The sequence below is a fragment of the Oryctolagus cuniculus genome, chromosome 18 (assembly GCF_964237555.1).
Source record: "Oryctolagus cuniculus chromosome 18, mOryCun1.1, whole genome shotgun sequence".
Taxonomy (NCBI): Eukaryota; Metazoa; Chordata; class Mammalia; order Lagomorpha; family Leporidae; genus Oryctolagus; species Oryctolagus cuniculus.
Genome location: NC_091449.1, coordinates 30890314 through 30905617, shown reverse-complemented (window position 1 = coordinate 30905617; position 15304 = coordinate 30890314). Strand labels below are relative to the sequence as shown.

Here is a 15304-nt window from a genome sequence, read left to right as displayed (position 1 = left end):
AAAGTCAAAAGCCAGGAGCTTCTCCTGGGTCTCCCATGTGGGTACAGGTCCACTGCTTTCCCAGGTGCATCAGCAGGGAGCTGGATAGGAATGGAGCAGCCAGGACTTGAACTAGAGCCCATATATGATTTCCGTACTATAGGCCAGGGCTTTAACCTGCTGAGCCACAGTGCCAGCCCCATCCCTTTTTTAAAGAACTCCTATTGCTAGTTCACTCTCCAGATGCCTTTGACAGTCAGGGATAGGGATGGACCAAGGCTAGAAATGGGCGGCAAGAACCCAATTACTTGAGCCCCCACTGCTGCCTCCTAGGGTGTACATTAGCAGGAAGCTAGAGTCAAGAGCCAGAGCCAGGACTCTAACCCAGGCACTCGGATGTGGGACATGGGCTGGCATTTTCAGCAGGTTGGCTAAATGCCTACCCCTGATTATAATACTAGAAATCAAAATTGTTAGTTGAGTTTTTTCAACTTCTGTCATACTTCCACAATCTTATTTAATGGGAAAATATTACACTGCCTCACTTCTTGATTTCCAATTCTTCGTGTGTCTTTACACTGAAATAGTTCCTACTATTATGTTGGAGGACCTTATTTCATAGTAGAAGTAAGTACATTGAATCATAATCCAGGATAATGGGTTTTTTACATAATATAGGGAGGAGTGCAAAGTAAGTGAAGAGGAAGTAACATGACAGGAATATACATGGGAAACTTAAAGGGATTCTCACAGGGTGACATTTGAGATGATCTTGAAAGATGACTATGTGGTCACTGTGAAGGGTAAGGAGATATCTCACCCTGAAAAAAGTTTTTACAGAATGCAAAATTATGTGATATGTATTCCATATATTTTCAGTATATTTTAATGTCTTTAAAAATATTTGGTGCAGGAGTTAAAATCCTGTTTGGGATACCCACATACCATTTTGAAGTGCCTAGGTTTGAGGCCTGACTCCACTCCCAATTCCAGCTTCTTTTTACTGCCCACCTGAGAGGTAACAGATGATAGAAGAAGTGCTTAGGTTCCTGCCACCCACGTAGGAGACCAGGATTAAGTTCCCAGCTCCCTGCTTCACCCTGGTCCAGCCCTGCACATGGTGGGCATTTGGGGAATAAGCCAAGAGATAGATATTCTCTCTCTCTCTCTCTCTCTCTCTCTCTTCCTCTTCCTTCCTCTCTCCCTCTCTCTCTCCCTCTCTCTCTATCCCTCTCTCTCTCTCTATCCCTCTCTCTCTCTCTATCCCTCTCTCTCCCTTTCACCCTCTCTTTCCCCCCTCCCTCTCCCCCCTCCCTCCCTCTTCTCTCGCTTTCTCCCTCTCCCCCCTCCCTTTCTCTCCTCTCTCCTTCCCCCTCCCTCTTTCCCTATTTCTACTCTCCCTCTCTCCTCCTCCTCCCTCTCCCTCTCTCCCTCTCTCCGCCTTTCAAGTATTTTTAGAATATGTTTTGTAATATAAAAGAATAGATTTTTTGGCTTGCTTGCTGTGGTAAAATATACATAACAAAATGTGCCATTTTATCCATTTTTGTGTGTACAGTTAGTTCAGCCACGTTAAATGCATCCATACTATCCATCTGCAGAATTCTTTCATCTTATCAAACTGACTTTGTACCATTAATCACTAACTCCCCATTTCCCTTTGTCCAAGTCCTTATTAACTTCTCTTCTCCTTTATATTTCTATGAATTTGCCTCCTATAGGTACTTCATATAAGTAGACTCATATATTCGTCTTGCAGTAATTTAATACATAATCAAGCATTAGGCTAAATGAAATATTTGGCTCATTTCACTTAGCATGTTTCAAACATTTATGTTATAGTGTATATCTGGATTTTATTTCTCTATGGGTACTATTCCATTTTCTTATATATACCATATTTTGTTTATTCATACATCTGTCAGTGGGCACTTAAATTGTTTTCACCTTTTGGCAATTGTGAATAATGTTGCTGGGAACATTCATATGCAAGTGTCTGAGTTACTGCTTTTAATGGTGTTTAATTTTTTAATTTATATAGAGGGAACAGATTTGTATATTTCATATAGACAGTTTTAAGAGCATAATGATACTTCCCATCCTACCCTTCCTCCCTTCCTTTGGACTACCTTCCCTCCTCCGCCTCCTCTTAATTTTCTTTCAATTTTTGCAATGACATACTTTCAATTTTCTTTAATCACACACTTAACCCTCCACTAAATACAGAATTCAATAAGTAATAAGTAGAAAAATCACTGTTCTGTCAGATTATAAATAAGGGTTATAAATAATAATTAAATCTCAAAATGTCAATTTCACTCATATATTAACTTTTTTGTGCTCTGTGTATTAGTTACCACAAATCAGGGAAAACATTTGTCTTTTGGAGATTGGCATATTTCACTAAGCATAATGGTCTTCTGGTTGTATCCATTTTGTTGCAAAAGACAGGATTTCATTTTTTATAGCTGAGTAGTATTCCATGGTATATGTATATACCACAGTTTCTTTATACAGTCTTCAGTGGATGGACATCTGGGTTGATTCCATATCTTAGCTGTTGTGAATTGAGCTGATATAAACATAAGGGTACAGACAACTCTTTCATTTAACAGTTCTGTTTCCTGGAGGTGCTGTACCAAACAACATGTCAGGGAATGAAGGCCCTTAACGTTCCCAAAGGAGAAGGACCAAGGATGACAGTTTTCCCAAGGCTGGACAAGATGCAGTTCCTGAAGGGGTCAGAGGCCACCTCCTTATCATCCCACTGACTGCATAGTAGGGAGCAGAGGAATGTGAGATTGGTTCAGTACAAGACATGGAAATTAGTGGATCTGGCAATCATTATGCTAAGTGAATCAAGCCAGACCCAGAAAGAGAAATACCACATTTTCTCTTATTTGTGGCAGTTAGTAAAAAGAGGATTAAATAAAGAAAGAAAAAGAAACCCCTGTGACATTTGGATGTTTTCTGTAAACAGGAATATTAAATATGATTGGGGTGGGGAGAGGACAAGGTAAGGAATGTAGTTCCATCCTGCTTTCAGTTCTTTGAGGGTGTGTACCTAAAACTGGAATTACTGGGTCATACAGGATTCTGTGTAACTTGTGGAGGAACTACAGACACCAGAGTATCCATTTGTCCAGCAGTGCATGCAGAATTCCAATGTTTCTGCATCTTCATCAACATTTCTCTTAAAGTTTTTAAAAAGTTCACCAGACTATACTAGATCCATAAGAACCATAAGAATATACATTCATAGCATCATTACATTAAAACAACATTTTGGTACCCGGCATTAGAAAAAGTTTGAATGAATCTGTATCAGAAAATATTAGCCTTTATCACATTATCTGTGTAGTACAGTTCATATTCATGGGAAGGTCTTTGAGATAAGCACTCAAACAAAGCCAGATTCTTAAGAGTAAAATAAGACATGTTCATAATCTTTATGTCTGTTCTTAGCAACATAATTTTCTTTTTTCTACAGCTCCCTGCACAGGCAGCACATTTTTTTGCCATAGCAACATGTGCATCAATAATTCCTTAGTGTGTAATGGTATTCAAAACTGTGCATACCCTTGGGATGAAAACCATTGTAAAGGTGAGTCTGATGCAAAAACCAACCTATTTTTGAGAAAAGAATAACTTGCTTTTTATTAAGAAACACTTTCAATGTCATTTTTAAAAATCATGCTTAGCGTAGCTGACTAGCAGCAAAGGAGATGTGTAAGTGTTTTCTTCAGTGGATTCCAGACTTCTCTGATACGGTGCAAGCAAAGAGAAATACTTAATCTGAACAAAAACATGTTTTTGTTTGCAAAAATTTTTTAAGGATTTTATTTGTTTGAGAGGTAGAATTACAGACAGAGGGAGAGACAGAGAGAAAGGTCTTCTTTTAGCTGGTTCACTCCCCAAATGGCTGCAGAAGCCAGAGAGCCAATATGAAGCCAGGAACCAGGACGTTCTTCTAGGTCTCCCATGCAGGTGCAGGGGCCCAAGCACTTGAGCCATCTTCCTCTGCTTTCCCAGGCCATTAGCAGAGAGCTGGATTGGAAGAGGCACAGCCAGGACTTGAACTGGTGCCCAAATGGGATACTAGCACCACAGGTAGAGGCTTAGCCTACAGCACCACAGCACCAGCCCAGTTAGCAAACTTTTTTTTTCCAATTTATTTTATTTAGTTGAAAGATTTACACAGAGATATAGAGACAGAGAGAGGTCTTCCATCCGCTGGTTCACTCAGATGGCTGTAAAAGCTGTAGTTGAGCTGATCTGAAGCCAGGAGCCAGGAGCTTCTTCCAGGTCTCCCACGTGGGTGCAAGGGATCAAAGACTTGGCCATCCTCTGCTGATTTCCCAGGCACATTAGCAGGGAGAGAATTGCAAGTAGAGCAGCCAGGACTCCAGCCAGTGCCCATATGGGATGCCAGCACTGCAGGCCCAGGATTTTATCACACTATGCCCATTGCTGGCCCTGTTTGCAAACTTTTTTAAGTTGTTAGAAGTATGTCATATTTTCGGGCTTTATTTTCTTTTCCTTTTTTTCTTTACCTAGAAACCTCTTATTTAAGGTATACAAACTTCATACATTTCATGTATACAAATTTAGGAACATAGTGACTCTTCCCACACTACCCTCTCTCCTTCCCGCCCACATTCCCACCCTTCTTCCTCTTTCCTCTCCTATTCCCTTCTTATTTTTTTACAAAAATCTACTTTTAATTAACTTTATACATATAAGATTAACCCTACACTAAGTAACGAGTTCAACAAATACTATGAAAAAAAAACTATTCCTCAACAGTTGAGACACAAGGGCTGTTGAAAATCATTGCATCTCAAAATGTCAATTTCACTTATATAGATTACATTTTTGGTACTCTTATTAGTTCCCACAGATCAGGGAGAACATTATATTTTTCTTTTTGGGACCAGCTTATTTCACTTAGTATAATGGTTTCCAGTTGCATCCATTTTGTGGCAAACGATAGGATTTTTTTTTTTTCTTTTTTCTTTTTTTTACTGCTATGTGTGTAATAGTCAATGATTTCTTTTTTTAAGAGCACACTTTATTGGGATACAGAGTGAGCAGTGACCAAAGGACATCTCACACTCAGAAAGATACACAGGATGTTTGCTAATAAAAATCAGCTGGAACATGGTTCCCTCCAGGCAGCTTCCCCATCTGTACCTCTCTTGAGGGTAGGGAAGACTCCAGCCATTCTCAAAATGGCTGTGGTCTGCTAGAGAGAGAGCCCCTCGGGGTTGCCTTCTTATTTTTTATAAAGAACATTCTCTTTAGAGTTTTTGAAGTCTTCATTTGTTACTTTCTTTATTTTTTTTTAAAGATTTATTTATTGAAAGGCAGAGTTACAGAGAGACAAAGAGAGAGAGGTTTTACAGAGAGAGAGAGAAGTCTTCCATTTGCTGGTTCACTCCCCAGATGGCCTCAATGGCTAGAGCTGGGCCTATCTGAAGGCAGGAGCCAGGAGCTTCTTCTGGGTCTCCCACGAAGTTGCAGGGGCCCCAGGATTTAGGCCATCTGCTTTCCCAGGCCATAGCAGAGAGCTGGATTAGAAGTGGAGCAGCCAGGTCTCAAACCAGCACCCGTATGGGATGCCAGCACTGCAAATGGCAGCCTTACCTGCTATGCCACAGCACTAGTCATTTGTTACTTTCATTCTGCGTTCTCTCAAGGCCATCAGACAGCTTCTGTGCAGATTGCCTTGATGTCAGCACTGGAGAGGTCATCTTTAGCCATGATCAAGTCCTCCAGATTTACATCATTGGCAGCATCATCCTGCTTGTGTGAATCTGAAAGATGCCCTTCTTAGTCTTTTCATCAGGCAGTGGGAACGCAATCTTCCTGTCAATGCGGCCTGTTCAGATAAGTGCTGGATCCAAAGTTTCTGTTTGGTTTGCGGCCATAATAACTTTCACATCTCCTCTTGAATCAGATCCATCCAGCTGGTTCAACAGTTCCAGCATTGTTCTCTGAATTTCTCTCTCACTGCCAGAATTTGAGTCATATCTTTTTGTCCCAGTAGCATCAGTTTCATCAATAAACACAAAATGGATGGTGCATGTTCTTCAGCAACGCAAAACAATTCCTATATGATCTTGGGCCTATCACCTAGCTACTTCTGAATAAGTTCAGAGCCAACTACTCTAAACAAAGTAGCCGGGGTTTGGTTTGCCACTGCTATGGCCAACAAGATTTTATCTGTGCCAAGTGGACCATAAAGAATGACTCCCTTGGGTGCGTTTATTCCCATATCTTTGTAATATTCTGGGTGGGTTAGAAGAAGCTCCACAGATTCCTTAATTTCCTGGATTTGGTCAGCATAGGTCTCCTGAGGTCCCTTTTCCACCTTCTTCACTGTGACCAGTGGATCTGTGTCATCCATCAGCACCCCTGTCACAGCATGCACCTCCTGGTTGAGCAGGACCAAGCAGCCTGGTTCCAGCAGATCTTTGTCCACAAAGGAAAGGATGCTGACAAGTTCTGACCCCACACATGTCGACAGGATGGCGTGGTTGTCATCCATAATGTCTTCCAGGGTTCCTACCAACATTGGGGTCCTTCTCAGGTCATCTATCTTTGATCTTTTCTCCTACTTTTCTTCTTTTTTTTTTTTGGACAGGCAGAGTGGACAGTGAGAGAGAGAGACAGAGAGAAAGGTCTTCCTTTACCGTTGGTTCACCCTCCAATGGCCGCTGCAGCCAGCGCACCGCGCTGATCCGAAGCCAGGAGCCAGGTGCTTCTCCTGGTCTCCCATGCGGGTGCAGGGCCCAAGCACTTGGGCCATCCTCCACTGCACTCCCTGGCCACAGCAGAGAGCTGGCCTGGAAGAGGGGCAACCGAGACAGAATCCAGCGCCCCGACCGGGACTAGAACCTGGTGTGCCGGCGCCACAGGCAGAGGATTAGCCTAGTGAGCTGCGGCGCCAGCCTCTCCTGCTTTTCTTCTAATGGTTTCATTTGTTCCTGATTCTAATGAATTCTTCCTCCATGAGAAGATGGTCTTTAATTCTAAATGCAAGAATTTTAGCCAGCACTGAGATCTCACCAGTGGCAGGTTGCCTGCAGCATCTGGTCCCTTTGTTTTCTTCTTTTTCCCCACTCTGGTTGGTACAGGAGGTTCGTATTTCTTTTTTGTTTGTTTGTTTGTTTTGTCCTTGTCATCCTTCTTGCTACCTCCAGGCCCATGAACACCACTCTGACTTTGACCCATCTTGACTCAGCCACTCAAACCACTGTTGCCGGAAGTGCATTCACCTCTGCTGCCCTTCAGAAGCGGAAGTTATCTCTGTCTTTTCTTTATGCAGTCTTCAGCTTATGGACAGCTGGGTTGATCTATATCTTAGCTATTATGAATTGAGCTGCAGTAAACATAAGGCTACAGATAACTTTCATTTGCTCATTCCATTTCTCTTGTGTAAATTCCCAGGAGTGGGATGGTTGGGTCATGTGGTAAGTCTATATTCAGATTTCTGAGGTATCTCCATACTGTCTTCCACAGTGGCTGTACCAGTTTACATTCCAACCAACAGTGGATTAGGGTACCTTTTCCCCCACATCCTTGCCAGCATTTGTTGTTTGTTGATTTCTGTAAGAAAGCCTTTCTAACTGGGGTGAGGTGAAACCTCATTGTGGTTTTTATTTGCACTTCTCTAATGGCTAGTAATCCTAGCATTTTTTCATGTGTCTATTGGCCATTTGAATTTCTTCTCTTGATAAAATGTCTGTTCAAGTCCTTTGCCCATTTCTTAATTGGATTATTTGTTTTGTTCTTGAGTTTCTTGAGCTTCTTATAGATTTTGGCTATTAATCCTTTATTAGTTTCATAGTTTGCAAGTAATTTCTTCCATTCAGTTGATTGCATCTTCACATTGTTGAGTGTTTCTTTTATGGTGCAAAAGCTTGTTAGCTTGATGTAATCCCATTTTTCAGTTTTGGCTTTAATTGCCTGTGCTGTGCTTCTAGAGTCTTTTCCAAGAAGTCTTTGCCTATGCCAGTGTTTTGCAGGGTTTCCCCAATGTTCTCTGATGGTATTGGGTCACAGATTTAGGACTTGAAGTCTTCCATCTGCTGGTTCACTCCCTAAATGTCCTCAACGGCCAGAACTTGGTCATTCCAAAGCCAAGGGTTTCTTCTGGGTCTCCCATACAGGTGCAAGGGCCCAAGGACTTTGGCCATCTTCTACTGCTTTCCCGGGCCATCAGCAAGGAGCTGAATCTGAAGAGGGGCAGCCAGGACTCAAACCAGCACCCATAGGGATGTTGGCACCACATGCATAGGCTTTACCCACTCTGCCACAGTGCCGGCCCCTGTAGGATGTCTTGAAATCTGGTATTATGGTGGCTTCAAGTTTGTTTTTGTTGTATAAGATTGCTTTAGCTATTTGGGGTCTCCTGTGTTTCCATATGAATTTCAGCATCATTTTTTATAGATCTGAGATGAATGTCCTTGAAATTTTGATTGGAATCACATTGAATCTATTAATTGCTTTCAGTAGTATGTACATTTTGATGACATTGATTCTTCCAATCCATGAATATAGAAGATTTTTCCATTTTTTATGTCTTATTTCTTTCTTTAATGCTTTGTAATTTTCATTGTATAGGTCTTTGACATGCTTGGTTAAATTTATTTCAAGGTATTTTATTTTTTTGTCATTTGTATTCTAAATGTAGCTTATTTAGTTGTCTAGATAATTTAGAAGGGGTAGCCTAGTTATTTTTCTTTTTTTCAGTTATGTGGAAACACTGTTTAATAAAAAAATAAGTTGCTAGAGTCATTCTTTTTTTTTTTTTTTTTTTTGACAGGCAGAGTGGATAGAGAGAAAGGTCTTCCTTTTGCCGTTGGTTCACCCTCCAATGGCCGCCGCGGTCGGCGCGCTGCAGCTGGCACACCGCACTGATCCGATGGCAGGAGCCAGGTGCTTCTCCTGGTCTCCCATGGGGTGCAGGGCCCAAGGACTTGGGCCATCCTCCACTGCACTCCATGGCCATATCAGAGAGCTGGCCTGGAAAGAGGGGCAACCGGGACAGAATCCGGCGCCCTGACTGGGACTAGAACCCGGTGTGCCGGTGCCGCAAGGTGGAGGATTAGCCTAGTAAGCCACAGCACCGGCTCTAGAGTCATTCTTACACCTTAAAAACAGACACATTCTAAAAACTTTTTTTTTTAAATTATGTAGAATTTCCCATGCTACAGTTCCAGTGTGTACTCTCTGAAAAATAATGATGGCTTGTGGTAATAGTTGAATGTCTCTCTGCAAGATAGTCGTCAAAACACTGCCTCAGACTAAAGTTTTGTCTCTCAGTAGCCTAATAAATATCATACATGACAAGGTGATATAATGTGATGTGGCTGTCTTAGTACTTGGCATGATGTATTCTCAGGTTCAAATAGTAGACCAAGAAATACAAGTGGCTGAGAGTGGCTGATCAAGTTGGTTCTTTTCCTATTGTCATCTTTAGAAATATCGTGGATATTCTTTTTTTTTCTGTTTTTTAAAAGATGTATTTATGGGGCTTGCACTGTGGCATATTAAATTAAATCTCCACCTGCAGCACTGGCATTTCATATGGGTACTGGTTCTAGTCCCGACTGTTCCACTTCTGATTCAGTTCCCTGGGAAAGCAACAGAAGATGGCCCAAGTGCTTGGGCCACTGCACCCACATAGGAGACCCAGAAGCTCCTGGCTTCTACCTAGCCCAACCCTGACCATCGTGGCCATTTGGGGAGTGAACCAGCAGATGAAAAATCAATCAATCAATCTCTCTCTCTCTTTCTTTCTCTCAAAAAAGATGTGTTTATGTACTTGAGAGGCAGAGAGAGGGAGAGACAGTGAGAGAGGTCTTCCATCCACTGGTTCACTCACCAAATGGCTGCAACGTCTGGAGCCAGGCTGATCCAAAACCAGGAGCCAGGAGCTTCTTCAAGGTCTCCCCCATGGATATTAAGAGCCCAAGCACTTGGGCCATCCTCTGCTTCTTTCCCAGGCCATTAGCAAGGAGCTAGATTCAAAGTGGAGCAGCTGGGACTCTCAAACTGGAGTCCATATGGGATGTCAGCATTGCAGGTGGTGGCTTTACCCACTACACCCCACAGCACTGGCCCCTATGGATATTCTTGAGCACGGCAATTGATGAAACCTACCATAGAGCAGAAAGCTAAGCTATTTATTTTATCGTTTTCTATATTAATGCATTTGATTTGCAAATTGTTTGCCTTTCATACCCTCTAAGTAAAAGAACCAAGTACTGTCTCAAGGAACCAACCAAATACTTTATCTTTTCTATAATCTTTCAAGCTGCATTGTGACTACTTTAACCTGAAATCATTGTATTAGGATTTTCTTAACTTGTTTAAATACCTGTTTTTAAAATATATTGCCTGTGCTGTATTTAACCCAGGTGTTTTGCTTTACCTAAAATTTCCTTACCAGTATGTGCTGAGTCTCATATTAACAAATTTTGAAAACCTTGTTTCTGTTTCTACAGAAAAGAAAAAAGCAGGAGTATTTGAACAAATCACTAAAACCCATGGAACAATTATTGGCATTACATCAGGGATTGTCTTGGTCCTTCTCATTATTTCTATTTTAGTACAAGTGAAGCAGCCTCGAAAAAAGGTCATGACTTGCAAAACTGCTTTTAATAAAACAGGGTTCCAGGAAGTGTTTGATCCTCCCCATTATGAACTGTTCTCACTAAGGGACAAAGAAATTTCTGCAGACCTGGCAGACTTGTCAGAAGAGCTAGACAACTACCAGAAGATGCGGCGTTCCTCCACTGCCTCCCGCTGCATTCACGACCATCACTGTGGATCGCAGGCATCCAGTGTCAAACAAAGCAGGACCAACCTCAGCTCCATGGAACTTCCTTTCCGAAATGATTTTGCACAACCACAGCCAATGAAAACATTTAATAGCACCTTCAAAAAAAGTAGCTACACTTTCAAACAGGCACATGAGTGCCCTGAACAGGCCCTAGAAGACAGAGTGATGGAGGAGATTCCCTGTGAAATTTATGTCAGGGGACGAGAAGATTCTGCACAAGCATCCATATCCATCGACTTTTAATATTCCACTCAAGGTGACACGTGGGTTACTAACTACATGAGTATACATTCTACACAATACCCATGCTATTTCTGGCAGCCAGTCCCTTCCCCTGTCAAAACTAAGGATGACCTTCATCTGCTATTAACCTGTTGTAATGATGACATCTTTATTATCTCAGGCAGTCTATACATGTTAAATCAACAAAGGAGCTTACTGTATGCAGTGGAAAAAGTAATATGCTGCTGCTTGATGTCATATAAACCGAGCACCACCGGTGAGATGGCACTTGAAGAGGGGAGTGGTTGTGTTGAGCCAGGCTCAGGCTGCCTCCTAGTTTTAGCAAAAGGCGTACTGCTCTTGACTGATAACCGCTCTGTCAATATTTTGGTCCCACCATAAACTTAAAAATAAGATTTTCTTTTACATATTTTTTCTCTAACCTTGATTGTTTTATGAACCTACAATTTTACCCTTTGAGTTTCTTATATAAAAATAAGTGGTTCGTGTACCACATACTTCAGCATAGGCTTTTGTTCTGTAAATGTGTCGAAAACAGCTAGTTACCATGATAAGTGCCAATTAAGACCCAGAGTTGTGTTTCATCCATCTGTTTCTTGACTAATTTCTCTACTTCTGCCTTTTTGTTACTGGATGCTTAGTCCTTATTTTCTGTGAGAAGTAGTAGATGATGTGATTTATCACCTTTAAATCATATTTTGTGTTAGTTACACTAGAAGATTTCATAACCCTGGGTATATGCCATTACCATTACCAGTTATGACTAAGAATTTGAGGAAGATAACAACTTCTAGTTAGCCTTTGGAATTTCCCAAATTTGGTCACATTCAGTGATGGCCCATTCATTCCAGTACACAGAGTGAATTCACTTTGGGGGAGGTCTGCAGTTACATATGCATTGATTCTTACCTTCTTATTTTTATGAAAGATTATTTAACACTCTGTGTTGGTTTATCTTAGAACAAATGCGAACCAAGTTTTATGAGTTACAGGGAAATTCCTAAGCAACTGTAAGCTTTTAGATCACCTCTTACATGGGACAGTACATTTTTCTAGCTCTTAGCAAAAATAACAACTTCCCCTTTTTTTTAAACTGCACTTTTGACCTTATGTTTTTTATGGTATATGAAACAATAATTTATAAACATGATATAAAAACTCATTGTTTTTTTAGACTTTTGATATTATTTGATACTGGACAAACTTTATTAAATCAAAATTAAAGATCTACACTACAGATTTTGTTCAGTGTTCACATTAGAAGCTTTGTGTACAAATATGCTGCGATGGAACTATACACTATAATTTGTTGTAAAGAACTTGGTAATGTGTACATAAGCTTTTTCTTTTGTTACTATATTTAGTTTGTGATAAATTCTTCACTGTGTGATATTTATTGCTTCATGTCACTACACAGATCACATACATTGTTACATGGTCCTTCAGTCATGTATATTTTGGATCTAAAAAAATATGGAAAGGGATCCATTTGCCAAATTATAACAGATACAAGTACCATTTAAAAGAGAGAAATTCTCGTTTTAATATTTTTATAGTAAATTCTCAAATGAGAAGTTGGAGTTTCACTGGATTTCATTTTAAATATTATATAGATATGTTCTCTTAGATTAGTGAAAACTGTGACCTTAAATATATACACATATAAATACTGCCTCAAAATGTGTTTCTTTTGTCACATGTTTTATTTTTAAAAAAGTAAATATCCAGGAGATGAGGAATCTACACATGGTGCATTTATGATTTAATTTCCTGTTTTAAAAATACAATTTGGAAAGGCAAACAAAGTAATATTTTTCAAAGAGCTAATACAACAGACATTGGATAGTTTAGTTTTTTCAGTAACTATGCTGAATGGACACTTTTGTAGATTACTTATATGAGGCAGCATTGGAACTGCATAGTAAATAATACAACTGTGGTCTCATTCCTCAAAGTAATGAAAGGGAAATTAGCTTATTTTATATGTAAAATTATATCCATAAAAGCTGTTAGACCCATCATAACCTATAGGTTATAGTAGAAAATAATGCAGTATGCTTAACTACATTATCTAGTCACTTGTCACCATATTTTTATTTCTCAGTTTGTATTCTGCTTTCTTTAAAAGGGCTTGAAAAAGCCTACAAAACACAGAGCCTTTAAAGAAGACACTTTAACATTCAGATAGCACAGAAATACATGGTTTCCCAAGGGAAATTTGGATAGTAAATTTGGTTCTAAATTTTCTGTCAGTTTCTCCCTCTTACCATAGAAAACCCAAACTTGGCAGCAAAGGCTACTTTTCTCTAAGACATAATGCTCTTTATACAGGACAGCGTGGCCCCAGAATTTTAAAAAGAAGCAGAATTTGGACATAAAGGTAAATCTTAACCCAACAAAGGCGCAGCTAAGTTTGGGAGCATTGGTTTCTGATGTGTCTTTTTGCAGGGAAGGAAGTAAAGGACTAGACGATGACCAGCTAAGCCAGCCCTAGACTGCCATGGGTTTTGACTCCATGGAGCCATGGATGGGTGTTAGGTCTCCGTTGTTTCTTAGCCACACTTGCTGTGGGGTATAGGGAAAGAGAACAGAGCTATCAAATTTCAGGAGTTACTGCCAGAATCTGACTGCTGCAGATATAATCTTTCATCTCTGAGTTTAGTGGGACTACTTTACAGATTGTTTAAAGAGAAAGCCATAAATTTTAGTAATGGAAGACATGAAATTTAGCCATCTTGTTGAAGTTACAGCCTCTTACACGACCCCAGTGGTAAGCACGAGGATACTTCAGAAAGTTTGTGGCAAAATGAAATCCAAAGGCAAGTGTATTTTGGTGCAGAAATTTTTTGAACCCATGCACAGTTTTTTTATAACACATTTTTCATGAACTTTCTGAAGACTCATTAACAAAATGTAAATCTGGAAGAGGTAAATAATTTCAATTCAGGGACAGAGTTAAATTCACTTCCATGATATTGTCATCATCTATCCCAAATTTAACTCAAAATTTTAACATTTTGCAACATCTGAAATATGTCGGGATATACTGAGATATTCCTTTATTCAGGAAAGGAGGTAGAATAAAATTTCAACAAAGTTTTTCACAGATTTAAAAGACTCCTTTGATTTAACAGCTCATCTGTCAGTGTCATTTCATATAATTATTCAGCATTAAAAGAACTTCCTTACATGCCTCTGAACATTTTTGTATCTAATGAGGAGGATGCATGTTTGCTTCAGGATTGTGTCAACTGGTGAGACAGGCTGGAAAAAACCTCACTGCAGTTCCAGGAGTCATTCTCAAAGGAGACGATGCTGTCAGTGCAAAGTGATATCTGTTCTATTGAACATAGTAAAAATACGCCTTGAATCACACTCGAGACCCAGAAGAAAGTTCGACTTTTGAGTGTTTCTAAAGATTCAAGAAAGATAATTTGGTGCAACTTTAAAAGGGTTGAGAAGATTGGAACCCGAAGAATCCAAGTGAGTACCATGTCTCAGAAGTCCTGCCCGAGTGCTTTTTCCTTGGTTTTAGGCTGTCACCCTGCTTTTGCTGGCTGTAAGTTTTAAAAGTCAAGCAGCTCTCAACAATCCAGATGTTCCATTTAAGCTTGTCATTCTGATTTAAAATGTAATTTATTCTATAATGGGTTTTTTCCCCAGAGCGTTATATTTCACCCTTTTTGTTTATATATGTAACACCATGTTGTTCTGTAATTTTGTTGCCATGATTCCTTGGCACCTGCAAATTCTGTAAGACAATTATTGTGAATTCTTAATAAACACTGTTTGTTAACAATACATAGGCTTGTTACTAGACACAGCTTCGGTGTTTTTGCTTTTGTGATCTTTTCAAAATCTAAATGAAACAATGTATATTATAGAAATTAAACATTTATGTGCTATGTCTCTTGAGTTTTAGAGAATGATTTGAGTTCTTAGCCATTATAAATGACAAGTTGACCTGGGACAGATAATATCTTAAAGGGTATCTTTTACTTCCTGCAAAATGAGTTATCAAAATTTTATGTACTCCTAGTAGCAATTTAAAGCTCTAAATTTTCTGTTTTACTAACTTTTCTATGTGTTTCTGTGATTGGCTTTAATAGCTGCAAAAGCCCAAGAAGTGATGATGAGGGTGCATGTTTATATGCCATCTAGAGTAAACCCTTTAAAAAGCAATAGACTTTTTTTTTTTTTTTTTTTTTTGACAGGCAGAGTGGACAGTGA

General features: G+C 39.8%; 1 protein-coding gene and 1 pseudogene across 5 annotated transcripts in view; one reads left to right on the top strand and one right to left on the bottom strand.

Annotated features, from left to right (window-relative positions):
• The window catches only part of NETO2 (neuropilin and tolloid like 2), a 70902-nt gene extending 55923 nt beyond the window's left edge, over positions 1-14979 (top strand). For 4 of the 5 annotated variants that reach the window (XM_017337622.3, XM_051833887.2, XM_008248376.4 and 1 more), the window contains 2 exons: positions 3470-3583; positions 10494-14979. In XM_017337622.3, the coding sequence (XP_017193111.1) occupies positions 3470-3583; positions 10494-11074 (695 nt within the window). In that variant the 3' untranslated portion in view covers positions 11075-14979. The remainder of the gene's footprint in view (positions 1-3469; positions 3584-10493) is intronic. The other variant, XM_017337623.3, reaches the window with a different exon arrangement.
• Positions 5225-7221, bottom strand: LOC108175506 (26S proteasome regulatory subunit 4-like; annotated as a pseudogene).
• Positions 14980-15304: the final 325 nt, after the last annotated feature.